This window comes from Olea europaea, unplaced genomic scaffold (assembly GCF_002742605.1).
Source record: "Olea europaea var. sylvestris unplaced genomic scaffold, O_europaea_v1 scaffold83, whole genome shotgun sequence".
NCBI classification, from domain to species: Eukaryota; Viridiplantae; Streptophyta; class Magnoliopsida; order Lamiales; family Oleaceae; genus Olea; species Olea europaea.
Genome location: NW_019266740.1, coordinates 761,536 through 780,179, shown reverse-complemented (window position 1 = coordinate 780,179; position 18,644 = coordinate 761,536). Strand labels below are relative to the sequence as shown.

The following is an 18,644-nucleotide window of genomic DNA, read 5'->3' as shown; positions in this document are numbered from 1 at the left end:
TTACTAATAAAAAACATGAAACTAAGTTCAGTGAACATTGAAAGAATTAACTCTGGCTATGCCAATTCCTCAAATGTCTCTCCTGTAATCTCTGATATTTGTTCTATACTCAAACCCAGAAAACCCTCCAAGAACCCCGTTCAGGCAAAATTCCACGCCACCATGGGCAGCTCCTTCAACTCCACCACTACTCCTAACTTCGATAATCTCCTCCTCCAGTCCCTTATGGGCCGCCTCCAAATCCGCCCTCCAACTCTCCATACCCCTTTAACCCCACCGCCGCCTGTTCTCTCTTCTCAGTCCCTCGAAGACCTTCTCTTTTCCGATGCCTTCCTCAACCTCTCCGACTCTGATTCAGAAAACGACTCCGACAAGACCCAGCTGGCAAAGGAAGAGTCCAGGCTTGAAAAGGAGATCGTCCGCACTATTCTCAGTGGAGAAACTGAAAAATTGAAGCCCAATTCGGGTCAAGCTGTGACGATCGGGGAGCATCAAATTTGTGTCGGTTTTCATGAGGAGACCGGGTCGGATTACAGGGTCTGGGAGTGGCATGGGCATATCATGTTGTTTGATGAGGAGAACGGGTATACCCCAGAGTACATATATGGAAATTATTTTGAGAGAGTGAATCCGAAGAAACGTATGGAGAAAAAGAAGGAAAGGGATGATGATGACGTGAAGGAGGATGGAAAGGGGAAGGAAAAAGAGGAGGAGAAGGTGGGAAATATGGGGTTGAGGGAGCTGATTGGGTCCTCGGAACTGGGTAACAGTCGGATTATTCGTCGGAATTTGACTGCTAATTCTGCATCACCAGGTTTGTATAAAATCATCCTTTCCTTTTAACCTTCTCACTCTACTCATTAGTGCTTCTATCTACTTATGTGACTGCATATTTTTGTGTTATGGAAAGTTGACCTGCATAGGAGTTTATTCTTTTATGTTATGATGAATTGGTTTACAATTGAACATTTTTCTGGAATGTCAATCCTGCTGTTTGGGTGGGCTCATTTCGAACGGATCATAAAAATGCCCCATGCTCGACTTTGGTTCGATGATTGTTATTAGATAGTGTAATTTCATTTAAGAAAACTTATACTGCAAAATCATATTGACAAATATGAATTGTGGTTTGGCACAAGGTCTCCCTATATATGTTGATTGTGCAAGTAAACCTTGGATGACGATTATTGTATGGATTCTGTAAGTTGTTTTAGGAATTATCTGTTGACTTGGATATTCTCTTCAATTTTCAAGTTTTTCATGATACCTCTGCAATTTTATCCAAGATGTAAGCTAACAATTTTATGAGGTTTCTTGTTTGTGGTTTTTTCTATATCTTGTTATGTACGTAAATGTTCTGGCTGTTGTCCATCAAAAACAACTGGAAATGCCTCTGACGAACATGGAAAAAATTTATTTGGAGTTATTCTAACCGTTCAAATTGGAGATAATTGATTGCTAAATGCATCAACGGATATGCTGGTATTAGTTATTGGGTGTTAGATAGACTTAAAGGAATAGGCACATTGGTAGTGAGACCGTAAGTCTTTTAATAATAGAAGTTGAAGACTATTAACAGTCCTTGTTGTTTGCTTGTACAACTCGAAGCATTGCAAAAAAATGGAAGTATGTGTGTGTGATTTTTTGCTTTGATAGAATGCTTTGTTTTCATCATCTAATTTCGCAGGCCGTCAGAAAACCTGAAACTGAACGAATCAGGCCCTCAGTGTTACCGAGCCCTTTACTGCAAAACACTCCATAGAGAGGAGCTCTGGTGGAAAAGGATCATATGCTTGTGAAATATGAAAATATACTAATCGAACCATCCTAAGCTTTTCTGGTTATAACTGCCACATATATGATTCGAGTTAGAAGCAGTGGTGATAATGAGGGCGATTATGTTTATCAAGTCATGAACTATTTTGTTGATGACTTTAGTTTGAAACTTTAAGATCATATTCTTGATTGGACATTCTTGACAAAAACGTATTATATTATAAATGTCTCTAGTTTAAGATTTTATCTATAAGATAAGCAATGAGAGCTAATATACTGATTGTACATTCCAGACGAGCAAAATATCTGACGTGAGAAAAGTATAGGATTAGGATAAGGATAAGTTTACTTGTTTCATGTGCAAAAACATCCATCCCAATTTTTTATTTTATTTTATTTTATGAATGAACCCAACTTCACCATAAGGTTCGACCGGCCCCGAGGACTGTTAGAGTTGACTGAAAGTTCCCCCTATGACGACCAGGCCAGAAGTCCAACCCTACATAGTAGGTTGAATAGAATCAGAGTATCTTTTTTGTGCTAATTTTATGAATATCGATCTTGTCATCCTCGACGGGGGAAGCCAACATATCTGGACTTAAATACAGCAATTGTATAAGATACCCTAGTTTGTTCATCAAACCAGTGTTATCTGAACTCGTACATATTGTGGAAGTGAGATAACTAGTTTGTTTATGCTCTTGGTTCCGTGTGTGCATATAAAATGTCGATTTTTACTTCCAGCATACAGAGGCTGAAATTTTCTCCTTCCATTATGGTAATTGGCAGGTTTTAGTTGAGAGGCTGCTCATATCAACAGAGAGAGCTTTTCGTGACAACAATGGAATCAGACAGTGGATATACTTGTTTCTACGTGATCGTTGAGATCGACTTTCAAGTTTATCTTTGTTGATCCTTTTAATCAGTGGAATCAAACAGTGGTTTTTTGTATTTTATGGATTAATTAATGTTGTATCAGATTATTTCGATCATTTTTTTAAAGCTTTTACCGTAGTCGGTATATGGCAAAGCTGACCAAATACCGTAAAGTTGAGGTCAACCTATTGATTTGCCTGCATTTGTATAAATCTTCTGCGGCAAGTCCCTGTTTGACAACTATTTTTTGTGGAGAATGTAGTTAAAAAGTAGGAAAAAGTTTTGAATTTACGCTCCCATTTGATTCTTATTCTTATAAGAATGAGAATGAAAAATATAGCCGTTATGAGACCCACATAAAAAAGAGGAAGTCAAATATGATGGCTTGATGTGATGGGTAGCTGTCATATTTTTTATTTTTTTGGCCAAAGAATTGGAAACAAATGAGGCCTAACGTGAAGAATATTTTATAGTGAAAATGTGGTTGAAAATGGTTATGAGAAAAATATTCGGTCCTTATTTGATCTTTATTATTTTTAAAATATATTTTTCTTTCTTCTTTTTAATCACACATTCTTCAATAAAATTATATTACGTACAAATTTAAAACTTTTTTTTTTTTTTTAATTTTTTGATCGCATATTCTCACTATCTAAAAAAGTGGGATCAAACATGGTTGTTTGATTCTAACATTTCAAAAATCGAAGCAAACAATTTGTAAATTATTTGATTTATGTTTCAATAGTTAAAATTCGTTTGGAACCAAACCAAATCAATAAAATTACTTGTTTTACCCAAATTACTATTTATTGGTTCATGTTATATTTTAATAAATTTAATTGCTAATGGCTTCTATTGTCTTTTTAGGAAAATAATGATTTATAAAAAGATTCTTATTATCTATTTCAAAAATAATGAATTTGTAATCTTAAATTTTGTGGCTGAACCTTTTCTTCATTTATTTATTTGGTTTAAGCTTGTTTTGATACAAATATATTACTATTATAATGTTCAAAAGAATAAAACTTATGCTACACGTGCATGTACATATTGCACGATCGAAATTAGCTTTGATAATTTTACATACGATTCTCTCCCCCACTTCAAGGAGTCTCTCGCTTCTATAGTTCGGATGCCGATTCCCCCGAAACAATCTTGTTGATTCCAAAAAATGTTGCCAACAAAATCCTCGCCACGTCCCCTCCACGTGGATGTTACCTGCACACGGAACATCCCGTTAGGAGGCAAATGCTGTCGATCGAGAAAAAGATCTAGCGATTATTTGTACTCCAACAATTAAGTTAATGTCCGGACAAAATATACATAGAATGCAAGAGTTGGGAGAGGAGGTTTGGCTAGGGTTTAGAAATCATACATTATGTAAAGTGAAGCCACACATATATATAGAAAATGGAAACGGGCATGGTGGGCTTGGTGAGCTAATGGGCCTCATCCAATAGAAAAGCCTAATATGAAATGATTTATGGATACAACAATAGTCCCTCAAGTCCGAATCGTTAATTCATGTGCGGGTTGAATTTCGAAATATAAGTAGTCAAGTAAATGATGTCTTATGAATTGCCTCAGAAAATATGAGTAGCTCCAATAAACAAAGACTTACGGACTGCCTCGAAAATATGCCTCGATCTCAAATAGGTATGGGCTTACGAATTGTCTCGAAAAATATTTGTGTAAGTCCAAATAAGTAAGGGCTTACAAATTGCTTTGAAAAAATATTTGTACGAGTTTGAATAAGCAAGAGCTTATGAATTGCCTTGAAAAATGTTGCATATAATTTTTTGAAATTTCGGCAGCATCTCCTCTGTAATATAGACTAAACCAACATGTAATACAACACAATATCTCCACCGCACATATATAAAGAGGGTGTTTGGGAGTTTTTTCATCCAAAAAATTAATTTTTTGACCGCTATTTTACTATTCCAATCGTAAAGTTTGAGTTCTTCTCTTACAGGTGACTCCCACTTTTCTCCTAACGATTAAAAAATCAATTTTCAAAATAGCTCCCAAACAAGGCCAAAATAAATTTGGATCCATTTACCCCCACCAAATACTCATAACTATATAGTGAATAATGACATCATATTTCTCCAAGATATAATATGCAGAAAGCCTATCATGTATCATAACTAGTTATATGCTTGACGATAATGTAGATAATGTGACATGCATGCTAGTGCTAGTAAAAAGTGTCATGGGTCATGAGACATGGTAGTAGTGATATGACATGCGTACTTGATAGCAATAATATAATGCATATACTAGCAGTAATAATGTAATGATACTAAGATACTAGTATCATAGTAGTCCCTAAGTCCGAGTTGAATATTTATATGTGGGTCAGACTTCGCATATAAGTCACTGTGATGAAGCTGATGTAGAGATGAGACTAAATATATAAGCAGATCTGATAAGCTGACACAAAGGCGACGCTCTGAACGTAAGTAGCAGAGGCGATGCTCTGAATATATATAGCTATGATAAACTTACATCCTTACATGGGGGTGTCACATCCATATCAAGGGCTTTCTTCATTGTGTTTGGTCCAGCCATGAAAGGGATTAACTTTTGAGGTAGTAAGGCGTGGCTCCTTGTAGGAGGCATCATACCTGTCCTTGTTAGAGCTCCTTCTTTATTTTTTATTTTTATTTTTATTTGAGAAAATTGCAGCCGATGTACCAAACCTTTCGTTTATTAGCAAACTTTACTCAAACATTTAGTTTGTGCCACCGTGAGTACCAAACCTTTCAAAAATATGCAGCCCAAATTCAAAATGACGATTTTCGTCTGTTTGACCCCAAATCCGTCAGTTGACCCCAGAAATTGAAAATTTAATAATTTGACCACATAAGACAAGGTTAAAGTGGTCATTTTACCATTTTAATATAAAACAATAAAAAAAGGAAAAAGGAAAATTGGTCATCTCCTTCAACAACCCCGACCCCCATTCCCTAATTCCATAAAAACATAGAACCAACCACCATTGCTTGCTACAACCACCCGCCATCGCGTCCCATAACCACAGCCAACGCCACCAAATCAATCTACCATTTTCTCCTTCAATGACGACCCTCATGCCATTTAACTAAATTCAATCCATACCTAATGAGTTCGGAAATGCGGTCAATAGCAAGTTTCGCGGTGAAAACTGTTCCCAGCCCAACAACCATTATCATCATCAATAACAATAATAGAAGCACAAGAAAATATAGGCTCCAAGAGTGACGCAATTTTCTTGTGTGAATCCAAAATTAGATTTCCACCCAAGGAAATTGAGTGGCAGTGACATTCAAATATCCAGTCTCGGCTCTAAAATTGCTGTTGTGGCTAAACCGTAAACCATTTGATACTAAAAAGAAATTGTTGTGAGATAATAGCTTTTGATTGAAGGGAGTAGAAAGTTGGTAGAGATGCACGGAGAAATGAGGGAATTTAAGAGAGGTGGAGATGAAGTGAATGGCGGTATGGCCCGACGACGGCGGGTGGCATATGGATATGGCGAGACTATTTTTCCCCATTATTGGGTGTATACATACATACATACATACATATATATATATATATATATATATACACACACACACAAACACACCCCCATTTTAGCCTTATCTTATGTGGTCAAATTATTAAATTTTTAATTTCTGGGATCAATTGACGGATTTTGGGGTCAAACAGATGGAAACCGTCATTTTGGACTTGAGTTGCATATTTTTTAAAGCTTTGGTACTCACGGTGGCACAAACTAAAGGTTTGGACAAAGTCTGCTAATAAACGAAAGGTTTGGTATCTCGATTGCAATTTTTCCTTTTTATTTTTGACATCCTTGGAATGGGTTTACTTTTCTGTGCAAGAGCATCCTTCATGGTGTTCGATCCAGCTTTAGAAGGCTTCGTCTTCGTAGGTAATAATGTGGTCCCGTCCTTCTCCTTACGAAGCAATAAATGACATCATTGCATGGTGAATGGTTCATTCATGTCAAGGGCTTCTTGCATGATTGATGGTTCGTCCATGCAGGGATATGTAAACTGTCCGAAGATAATTAGATGTGACATAGTTGAAGTAGAAGTAAAACTCTAAAAGATAGGTAACTGTAATATAGAGGCATGATGAGCTTTCTGAAAATAAATGTGGCTATAAAGCAATAACTCATTTTGTGAGGCATCTCGCGAAGTGAGGAATAAATATTAAGCTAGTGTCTTGTCTCAAGCTATCAGAGACTTATAAGCAGGCCTCAGATATACAAGGACTTATAGCTAGACTCGAGATAGTGAGGGGCGAGAGATAAATATCTCACCAAGTCAGGACTAAGTACCTAATAGGGAGGGGAATAAACGTCCCCCGAATACCTGTCGAACTATCGGAGTCTTATAAGCGGTCTCAGAATGACGAGGTCTTACAGCTAGGCTCTATGACAATGAGGGGCGAGGAATAAACATCTCATGAAATTAGGGATAAACATCTAGTAAGATGGGGAATAAACATTCCGTGAATAATCATCGAACTATCACAGTCTTATAAGCGTCCTTGGAATGACGAGGCCTTACAACTCGACTCTATGATGGCGATGGATGAGAAATAAACATCTTGAGGCATATTTTCGGTTGTCGGACCTTTTTCTCGACTGGTGGTCTTTGCCTCCTAACAGAGTGTTCCATGTGCAGGTAATGTCTACGTGAAGGGGACGTGATGAAATTATGTTGACAACATTTTTTGGGGTCAACAAATCCTATTGAAGCAAATCAATTTATTATTGACTAAAAAAAATCCATTATTTTTGTTGTATATCTTTGTACATAGTGTTTTGCATAGAGAAATGTAATTCGGAAACAATTGAGGTATTGTGAATTGGAGAGCATCGTCCAACAATGCATTCAATGTAGAGTTTAAACACTTAAAGAAAATAATTTTTATTTATGAAATAAAGTTTTACTCAATTTTGGACACACACCAAAGACACTAACTAAACACACTAGAACACCTCACTATGTCCCTCTTTTCCACTCTCTTTCTCTATACTCTTTTTCTACACTTTCTCTCATCACACACACACATATATGTAGGCAAAATATGGAGGTGGAGTTTACTACCTACATTTTTCTAGAGAATTCTACCATTGTCTTCACAATTCTATTTTTTTAGATTTTTCATGAATGATAGTGGTCTTCATTTCCAACAAGTAGTGAGTCTCTAGAATATTCTACATGCTTAGTCTAGCAAATTCTAGATATTTAAAGTTGGTGTTGATTTCTTCAATTGTCCCCTTCAGCACCAACTTTTCATTTTAACCTTTTTCTTCTTCGTCTCATCTAGTCGTGAATTTGTCCGTACCTTGATATCTTCTTGTTGACTTGGTTTAATCAAATCTGGTATTATCTGATGCATATCCGTTCGCCAAGAATTTTGCATTGCGCTAATAGACTTCCTCTCATCACTTAATCCTTGTGCAACTTTTGTTTTCTCGGGACTTTGTTTCGCTTCTATGATATTTGATTTCTCTTCCATTTCCTTTGAATCTAGTGCATCTACCATCTTCGGTGTCTGCTCCATCCTCTGCGACGTTTCCAAAGAATATACTTCTTTTGAATCTAGCAATTCCACCTTCTGTGGTATTTGTATCTCTGCCAACACTTCTTCTAATTCTAATAGTTCCTCCCTCTGTGAAGTCCACACTGAAGACTCTTTGTGAAACACGATGTCCTCTTCTGAGTCATTGATCCAATAATCTTCTTCCAAGTTATCAATCCAATTATCTTCACAACGTAACTGTTCAGGTAGGATCACCACTAATGCTAATTCATCCTTTAAACTTGGATTAAATTTCTATTCTTGAGCCTTCTCAATTGTTGTTGTGGTTGCCTCCGCATCCCATTCTTCTTCACTATTACACTTCTTTTGCTCGTTGGAGGTTGTTATATTGCCTTCTGTTGGCCTCTTTTTAAACCAACAATCTCTAGCGCACATACAAAACATGAGCCATTATTTTGTTTGAATCTCTTGAACGGCTGATCTCTCTTGTTATGACTTTGTTGAGCTCCTCTTGTCTGGTAGCTTCTTTCAATTCGTCCTTCAAATTTACTTTCTTTTAATTCTTTATAATTTTGCTGACGAAATTGTCCTCTTCTTTTGTAGCTAAATAATGCTTGATACGTTGCATATCACGTTCTAATTAATTTTCTTTACTTAACTTAAATGTGTCATTTTAAATAGTAATATGGCAAGTAATGGTCATTTCCTGCAGAGGATTGATTCAATTATGTCAATTGCGCACTAAAAAGTAAAATTAATAATAATAGACAAAATATAAATTGGGGGGCGGAGGGTTGGGTTTGTTGAACTAAGGAAAGCGATAAATTTAAATTAGAAAAGACTTGAAATCTGAAATAAATAAAGTGGTTCTTGATTGAATGCGAGAAAATGTGATTGGGGGATATTTCGTCACCACGAGAATGATTTTCATGTCAATTACAACAATAGATTTTCGTTTTCAAGATTAACAACAATTCAAGAATAATTACAAGCTCAATTACCTCAATCTCTTCTTACATGCTAGTCGAATAAAACAAGCTCTTTACTCAACCCTATTCATTAAACAACCTAGAACAAGTTCTCTAGATTTAATTTAACAAACACATTACGACAAAAGAGATGAATTGAATTAAGGGTAAACTCGCAAACTTGGTTTACAAACTTAAGTGTTAATCCACATACATTCAATTGAAAATTCTTCATAATCTATCGAAATGTAATTGATACTAGGTTTTAGAATCAATAGCTATTACGTACTACTAATTCCAAAATAGCATTATCGAAACAACTTAACCATTTAGTTGTACACCTAAACAATCAAGAAGAGCAAAATAAATATTTAACAAAATGGATTAAACACATTAATCAAGAGAATTATAAAGCACAAATTAATTGAAAATCATAACTCGAGTTTGAAATAATCCCCGATCACAAAATATAATTAGTTACCGATGAAATATCCACAAATAACTAACAATTTCTTAAAAAACATTGATGGAAAAAGTGAAAAGAAAAACTTATTGATAAAGAGAGAAATTGTTGAAAATCCTTCAATATCAATGGGTCATTTTCTCCAAGCTAATGCACCGTCTCCATATTCCAATCTTCCCCAAAATATTTTAGAAAATAAAGGTGAAAGGAAAAAGGAAAAAGGAAAAAGAAAGAAAAGAAGAACCAGCTGCCCCTCAAGTTCAAGCATGAAAATCTTGTGTTTGGTTGAATCTTTTAACCTAAAACCTAAAGAAAATTGCAGCATTGGTCCCGGATGGTGCCTAGGCGTTGGAAAAGTGGCGCCTGGGCGCCACAGTTTCTGTTTTTTTGTTCGGGTTGGGCGCCGAAGCGCCTAGCTCATTGAATTTTTTTTATTTTTATTTTTATTTTTTTGAAATCTTCTTTTGGCGGCGTCTTTGGTTGTCTTCTTCGTTTGCTTTCATCTTTAACTAGTTTTTCGCATAAATTCTTTCAATTCATCGTTTAATCTCGAGTTTTCACCTACAAAATAGAAATAAGAAAATTAAGTAATAAATTGCTAATAAAACTCGCAAATATCTAAATTTAATGGTCCGAATAAGCGCAATAAACTTGCATTTATCAATGCTTCTTCATCTTCTTTCTTTATCGACGCTCCTAACATTTGTCTGGTTAATGCTTCTTGATCGAACAACAAATTCTCAAGATTGACCAATGAAGGTTGTTTTAGCCAACCTTGAACTGCAGCAATAAAACTTTGAAATTTGGGTCTCAGACCATGTATAATTATTCTCCTCATTCGAGACTCCGAAATCTTACTTGAAGCGTCTAACTCAGAAATTTCACTACAAAGATATTTAACTTTAGTAAAATATTGACTTACCGTTAATTCTCCTTGAGTAATCGAGAGCAACTCGTTCTCCAACAATTGCAATCTTAGATCATTTTTCTTCAAAAATAGTGAGACCAACGTGTCACATGCTTCTTTTGGTGTGTTCTTATCTCTTATGTGTTCCAACAATTCTTCCTCAATTGTTGTCTTTAAAATGAACAAAGTCTTACCCGCTTTGATTCTCCATTTCTTTAGAGCTTCGGCCTTCTCTGACGACATTACGTCACTTCCGCCAACTACTTCCCACAGGTCTTACCCCTGGAGATACGACTCCTTGCAAGTTTATCATGTGGTGTAATTATGATTGTTGAGCTTCTTTACACCGCCTACCACTTGTAGGTCACCCGTCGTGACTTGATTTAAGTCCTCGTAATCAAGCAAGCTTTACAAAAGCTTCACAAACTTCTTTTGTGCACAAACTCAAGAAGGTCAAAAAATCCTTCCCCGATCGCCTTGCTCTGATACCAATTTGTAGAATTTAAACATCGAAAGAAAATAATTTTTATTGATGAAATAAAGTTTTACACAATTTTGGACACACACTAAAGACACTAACTAAACACATTAGAACACCTCACTATGTCTCTCTTTTCCACTCTCTTTCTCTACACTTTCTCTCATCATACACACACATATATAGGCAAAATATGGAGGTAGAGTTTACTGCCTACATTTTTCTAGAGAATTCTACCATTGTCTTCACAATTCTGTTCTCTAGATTTTTCATGAATGGTAGTGGTCTTCATTTCCAACAAGTAATGAGTCTCTAAAATATTCTACATGCTTCGTCTAGCAAATTCTAGATATTTAAAGTTGGTGATGATTTCTTCATTCAGTGCCTTCAAACGATCCGCAAATGCACCGCCTTTACGTTACCTCTTTCTATGGTGCTTGGTCTTCTCATCGCCTGTAGAGTTTAAACACCGAAAGAAAATAATTTTTATTGATGAAATAAAGTTTTACACAATTTTGGACACACAACAAAGGCACTAACTAAACACACTAGAACACCTCACTATGTCCCTCTTTTCCACTCTGTTTCTCTATCCTATTTTTCTACACTCTCTATCATCATATACACACATACATTCATCCAACACACACACACACACATATAGGCAAAATATGGAGGTTTGGAGTTTATTACCTACATTTTTCTAGAGAATTCTTGCATTGTCTTCACAATTCTATTATCTAGATTTTTCATGAATGGTAATGGTCTTCATTTCCAACAAGTAATGAGTCTCTAGAATATTCTACATACTTAGTCTAGCAAATTCTAGATATTTAAAGTTGGTGATGATTTTTTCAATTCTCCCCTTCAGCACCAACTTTTCATTTTAACCTTTTTCTTCTTCTTCTCATCCAAGTTTGCCTAGACAAATTTTGAAGTGCTCGGTCCTTCACTTAATGCATTTGTTGTTTCAAATATATTTTGCTCTTCTAGGCTTTTCTCAATTTCTTCTTGTAGCTGTTGATCATTCACTTGTATTTCCCAATTAACACCATTTTGTGAATAACTCTGTATCACGCTAATCAACTTTTCTTTATCACTCCATATCTTTAGATTCCTCGGGACTTCGTTGTGCTTCCACAATTTTCTCTAACAATTTGTCTTTTGTTTCCTTCAAATCTAGCAGCTCCACCCTCTTCGGTGTCTGCTTCACCCTCTGCGGTGTTTGATCCAGCAGATCTATCCTCTACGGTATCTGCTTTAGCAGATTTACCCTCTGCAGTTTCTGCGTTTCTTTAAACACTTCTTCTAATTCTAATAGTTCCTACCTCTACGAAGTCCACCCTGAAGACTCTTTATGAAACACGATGTCCTCTTCTGAGTCATTGATCAAATAATCTTCTTCCAAGTCATCAATCCAATCATCTTCACAATCTAATTGTTCGGGCAGGACCACCACTAACGCTGATTTATCCTTTAAACTTGGATTAAATTTCTTTTCTTGAGCCTTCTCAATTGTTGCTGTGGTTGCCTCCGTATCTCATTCTTCTTCACTATTATACTTCTCTTGCTTGTTAGAGTGGCCCCTTTTTAAACCAACAATCTTTTGCATAATGGCCTCGTTTGCTACATACAAAACACGAGCCATTATTTCGTCTAAATATCTTGAACGATTAATCTCTCCGATAGCAACTTCGTTGAACTCTCCTTGTCTAGTAACTTCCTTCAACCCATCCTTTAAATTTACCTTCTACTAATTCTTTATTATTTTGTTCACAGAGTCGATCTCTTCTTTTATAACTAAATAATGCTTCTTCCTCTTCTTTCTTTAGTGAGACCCCTAACATTTGTCTTGTTAATGCTTCTTGGTCGGCCAACAAGTTTTCAAGATTAACCACTGAAGGTTTCTCGGGCCAACCTTGTATCGCAGCAATAAAACTTCTAAATTCGGGTCTCAATCCATATATAATTATTCTTCTCATTCGAGACTTCGAAATTTTACTTGAAGCGTCTAACTCAGAAATTTCATGACAAAGATATTTAACTTTAGTAAAAATTGACTTACCGTTAATTCCCCTAATTGAGAGCAGCTCGTTCTCTAACAATTGCAACCTCGGGTCATTTTTCTTCGAGAATAGTGAGGCTAAAGTGTCCCATGCATCCTTTGGTGTAGTCTTGTCTCTTATGTGCTCTAACACCTCTTCTTCTATTGTTGTCTTTATAACAAACAAAGTCTTGCCCGCTTTGATCCTCTATTTCTTCAGAGCTCCGGCCTACTCCGGCAGCGTTACATCACTTTCACCAACTACCTCCCACAGGTCTTGTTCTTGGAGATATGACTCCATGCAAGTTTACCAAGTGGTGTAATTATGATTGCTGATCTTCTTTACACCGCCAACCACTTGTAGGTCGTCCATCGTGACTTGATTTACCTCATTGTAATCAAGCAAACTTTATAAAAGCTTTAAAAACTCTTTTTGTGCACGAACTAAAGAAGCTCAAAGTATCCTTCTCTGACCGCCTTGTTCTGATACCAATTTGTAAAGTTTAAACTCAAAAAGAAAATAATTTTTATTGATAAAATACAATTTTACACTCTTTTGGACACACTTTGATTATATGGAGACACTCCTTATTAACACACTACACCACCTCTCGTCTATTCGTGTCTGAAGCTTGATGACTTTTGAAGCTTTTGATCCTTTATTCAATGCATCCGTGACTTTAACTCGTCTTCTTCGAAAGTTACATACTTGGTACTTGCTTTTTCACGTCTACCAGACTTTCTTATTTGTGGCTGTAAATTTATACTTACCTTAACATCTTGTTGACTCCTTTGATCCTCCGTACTCCGTATTGCTTTAATAAACTCTTCTTTATTACTTAGCATTCGTAAATCTTTAGTCTCTCTAGGGTTTGGTTGTGCTTCCATGATTTCCTCTTGCAATTTGTCATCCATTTTCTTTAAATCTAGCAAATCTACCCTCTTCGATGTCTGCTTCACCGACTTTGGCATGAATTTTCTAGATTCATCTAAGATTTACCATTTTATTATCCCTTCTCAACCATTGAAAAATCTAGAAAATACATTGCTCATCATCATTCTAGATTTATCTAGGAAGATGACTTAGAATCAATTAATGAGATTATGTAGAATCATCAATTTTTGTGTAGGAGAATTGTCACCAACTTACCTCTATAAATAGGGGATGGTGTATGGTGAAAGGTGTGTGAAGAGAGTGAGATTAGATAGAATAAGTAGAGAAAGAGAGACATAGTGAGGTAGTGTAGTGTGTTAGTAAGAAGTGCCTCCATATAATCAAAGTGAGTCAAAAAAAAAGTGTAAAATTGTATTTTATCAATAAAAATTATTTTATTTGAGAGTTTAAACTCTACATCGCCTGAAACATCTTGGAAAAATGATCAGCGTGGTAATCTTACTAATTAACATTAGCTTAAATTTTTATTTTTCTGTCTGATTTCATGGGTTTATATTCTAGTTGTTTGCTCTTTGTATATTGTATATTATGTTTTCCGATTTTCCATCGTTTACAATAATACGAGGGATAAATTTGGTGGTGAGCTAATTTTGATTGGTTATTGAGCTATAGTACTTTGCCGTGATTTCCCCTTTCTATTCATTGCATCTGGTTTAAGGAGATTTTTTCAGCTGTAACTTGAAGGGTTTATACGCTTGGATCAGGACAAGGTACTTTCTTAATCAAATTAATTTAATTTGTTCTTGTTTTTGAATCAATTTATGTTTTGTAAATGTTTCATATCAGAATTATGTTATATCTTCTATTTGGATACGTAGGCGGGGAAATTTTTCTTTTTTATTTGTTTATTTCTTCGCTTTCTGCTTCACGGGCTTTGTAAAACTGTTCACTGGATCTCTCTGTGATGTATTTGATCGGCATCATCTTAATTATGGGTGCTCATTCATTTCTTGAATGTTTTGTCAGTTTAGAATTATTAGGCTTTATTCATTATCACATTAAACTTGCAAATTAAAAGACATAATAAGCAGGGAACATTTTACCAAAAATGAAATTAGGGGAGCAGTGAGCTGAGTGAGGTGATATACACAAATAACCAAGTTACATAGAAATGAATCTATTTTAAGTTTCTATCATATGAGCCTTTACACAACCAAAGAAAATAGGTGTGAAAGGGCATGATTTAATAAAAATTCCTTCAGATGGTGTGCCCGGTGCTTCAATCCCAGTTTATACGTAAGTTAATTTCCTTTTTTTTTTTTGGGTGGGGGATTTATGAGTATTTTCAAGTCATAAACTGGCCATTTCTCGTGCTCATACATTCCTCCTATCTAGTGGTATGTCAATGCTGGAGTGGAGGTCAGTTGAATGTATTATATTCCTATTTACTGTTCCACATATTTTTTCTAGCTTTGTTTGTGTTATTTTGGAAGTGATACTTTTCATAATCGTAAGTGCTTAGTTGCTTCCATCTCTGCTGGTGCAGCCCTTCTCTGCCATTCTTGTTCCTGTATACGGAAGTTTGTGTTCTTCATAATATCAAGGAACATAATCTCACAACAAATAAAGATGAAAACATAGACCAACATATAAGGTCTTGGGCTATTCCTCTTTAGAAGATTGACCTTTTAAAATGGAACCCCAAGTCTTAACATAATATCAAAGCCAATTAAACTTCAACGAGCAATTCGATTCGATTAAAACTCAATAAATGAGCATTTGGATTTCAAGATTGGTTTGCTCAAACGAGCCACTATCTTGCGGGGCACATCAAGGGATATAATTACATATCAAATAAAGATAAAACATACCAACTTATAAGGTGGGCTACTCCTCTTAAGAAGGTTGACCTTTTAAGATAGAACTCCAGGTCTTAACACATAATACACCAGGTCCGCAGAATATAACCAGCATTAGCAAATCAACTGATCCACCTGATTCAGCTCATTACTGTGCAAGTGATGTTTCTATCAATTATCTGGAATCATGTTTGATTGAGTTTCTAAGCACTGAGGATGTGGCAATTTCAAGTTGTGGCTTCACCGCTTCGCTCCAACTCCTGAGAAATATGTTATAGGCAATGTGGCAAGCATAGATGAATATAAGGACCCAGATATAAGGGAGGTGAGCATTCCATCGTCTGAAAATTGCCTTAGCAACAATTCCACCTCTTGGTGAGCATAAATTTTCCACCGTGGAATTAGTGGACAGGAAAGAAAAGCATGGTGATTATATAACTCTGAAAGTCTCTTTGCCAAATGGCCATGCTAAATCTGTTGATCAGTCTTATTCACAGTCCATTTTTTTGCCTGTAAGTTTACTTAGACTTCTTGATAGCTAGCTTTTGTCTATATTTTTCACCAACATACGATCTTTCTCATGTCAATGGGGAATTCTAGTGAAAAACAGATGCTGTTTTTGGTTCAAGACAGTTAAAGTATTTTACCTATAGCTGTCTGGTTGGGAACTGGAATTGTACTAATACTGCTATGATCATGTTAAATTACTGGAAAGTAGGGATGATTTTTTATGCCACGTAGTTGCTTTCCCGCGAGGTATGTGTCAATTGTGCACCTGTGAGTGCGATTTTATATTCCTTATTTGGCCCCGATTTCTCGAGCTCATTTTCAATTACATATTTTTCCAATAAAATAATTTTACTAGTAAACCCGTAAGTTTTTCCTAGTTTTTAACCCCTAATTCTCCAAAAGAAATTACTTCTCACAAAGTCTATTCTCAAAAAATCTCTACCAAACATGGGCTTAATTTCTTCTATATTATATTCTAGCTTTATCTTTGCTTATAATTCTGTTCTTTTGGTTTTCGAAAATATAAGGTATCTTCTTGATGATCTGTATGCAATTTATATCAGAGACAATAATTCTAGAGGATGCAGGCCAGTGAACCTTTTGCCCATCCATTTTGAATTTTTTGATGTCCAACCTTTGTTGTATTTCAACAGTGCGATAGTTCATTTCTTTGTTTTCCCATTATTCTCTTCTTTAATTGCCTATTTAGTAACTGAGGCAGTGCCTCGGAAAAAAGTTGCGGTAAAGTAGTAGTGCATTCCAAATAGTTATGTTTCAAACGTATGATAAGTTCTAGTATGGTATATGACGGTTCAGTTTTGGGCAAATTCATATTACCACTCACTCCAATTTTTTTCCTTGATTTCTAATCTTCTCAGAGACTCCTTTGAAGCTTGTATCTGCCATGAAAGGTGGCCATGAAAAACAGGGAATACCAGTGACATGGGAATGATGGGACCTTGATGTACACGATCCAGTTCCAATAGCAATGTTACATGTTTCATTGAACAAGAATCATCGCCTATCATTAGTGATAGCAAGAGGTACGGGAAGAACAAGCACAAGGGTGGTGGCAAATCTTCACGGGGCAGCAAGGGTAAAGACCAAAAGCAAGGTAGGAAGCACAGTGGAAGTTCTAATAGTGTTGACACATAAAAATTCAGCCCAAATTGAACGGCCCAAGGAATGAAGCCCAATTGGAGGATCCCCAAATCAGATAGTCCAAAGAACGAAGCCCAATCAGATAATTCAGGATAAAGGTCCAAATAGGGAGGCCCATGAACGCGGTAACACCATCGCCCAAGCTTGTAAGTCGCCCAGGATCTGAGCGAATGGAGTGCCATGCAGTCGCCCAGAGCTGCTACTCTATTCTCGCCCAAACCTTCGAGTCGCCCAAGGTCTTAGCAAACATGAAGTGTTGTGGTTAGTAAGAAGCGCAGTTATCAAAGCAGTTATTAAAGCATCCGTATCACGTTCCACAATTCAAGGAATTCAATTGAAGATGGTTGAACGACAAAGAGTAATGGCAGCAGTTAGAAAAGGCAGTTCCATGACAAGTTGGCCATTACGAGGAAAGTGGGCAGTTATAGAACGATCAAGCAGTTTTTAGGCGGTTGATCACAAAGAGATCATCCAGGGAGTATAAAAGGAATAAAAGACAGAGAGCAAGAGGACTCGAATAAAAAAACTCTCGAACAGAGAATATGTAACTTTAAATTTCTTAGTTTAGATTTAAACGCTTCTTTCAGTAACTCGTGTGCTTGCGCCCCTTGGAGGCATTCTGTTTTTACTTTCCGATTGTAAAGTCATCGCCAATAAAGAACACCCCTTTTTGGGACTTTGTTTCAAGAGATTTGTCCCTTACACAATCGTCTGATCCCTTTTTAATTATAAGCAATGAACCCGCGCGAAACAATTTGGCACGCCCAGTGGGACAGTGGTGTTTGGTGTTGAAAATACAAAAGGTGAAACAATATGCCTCAGAGATCCGATAAGGAAGCAGCAAGTCAAGGAGGAGTCCAGACTGTGATCGAGCGATATGAGGAGCAGCATGCCGCTCCACGAACAGATGGACAGAATCAGAGCAATAATAGTCGTTACGAACCAATGACAGAATTGAGTCCTCGAACTATGCGTGCACTACTTGGAGAACTCACACAAGATGTCATTGAACAGGTAAATCTTCAAAGTATTCATAATATGGAAAGATTTACCCAAAATGGGAATGCCCATTATGACAACATGGCCAAACAGCTAAACACTTTGAATGAAATAATGAATACGTTAGTAGGCCAAATATATCAACCAGTTATGCCTCTTGA

The 18,644-nt window shown here is 36.3% G+C and overlaps 1 protein-coding gene across 1 annotated transcript; it reads left to right on the top strand.

Moving 5' to 3' along the window:
* Positions 1-2,806, top strand: LOC111391750. Its single transcript, XM_023016998.1, has 2 exons — positions 1-814; positions 2,566-2,806. Exons 1-2 carry the CDS (start codon positions 16-18, stop codon positions 2,574-2,576), a joined length of 810 nt encoding a protein of 269 aa, XP_022872766.1. The 5' UTR covers positions 1-15; the 3' UTR covers positions 2,577-2,806.
* The last annotated feature ends 15,838 nt before the right edge of the window (positions 2,807-18,644 follow it).

Coding starts and splice junctions, on each gene's coding strand:
- LOC111391750 (XM_023016998.1), top strand. CDS start 16: ATGAAACTAAGTTCAGTGAACATTGAAAGAATTAACTCTGGCTATGCC.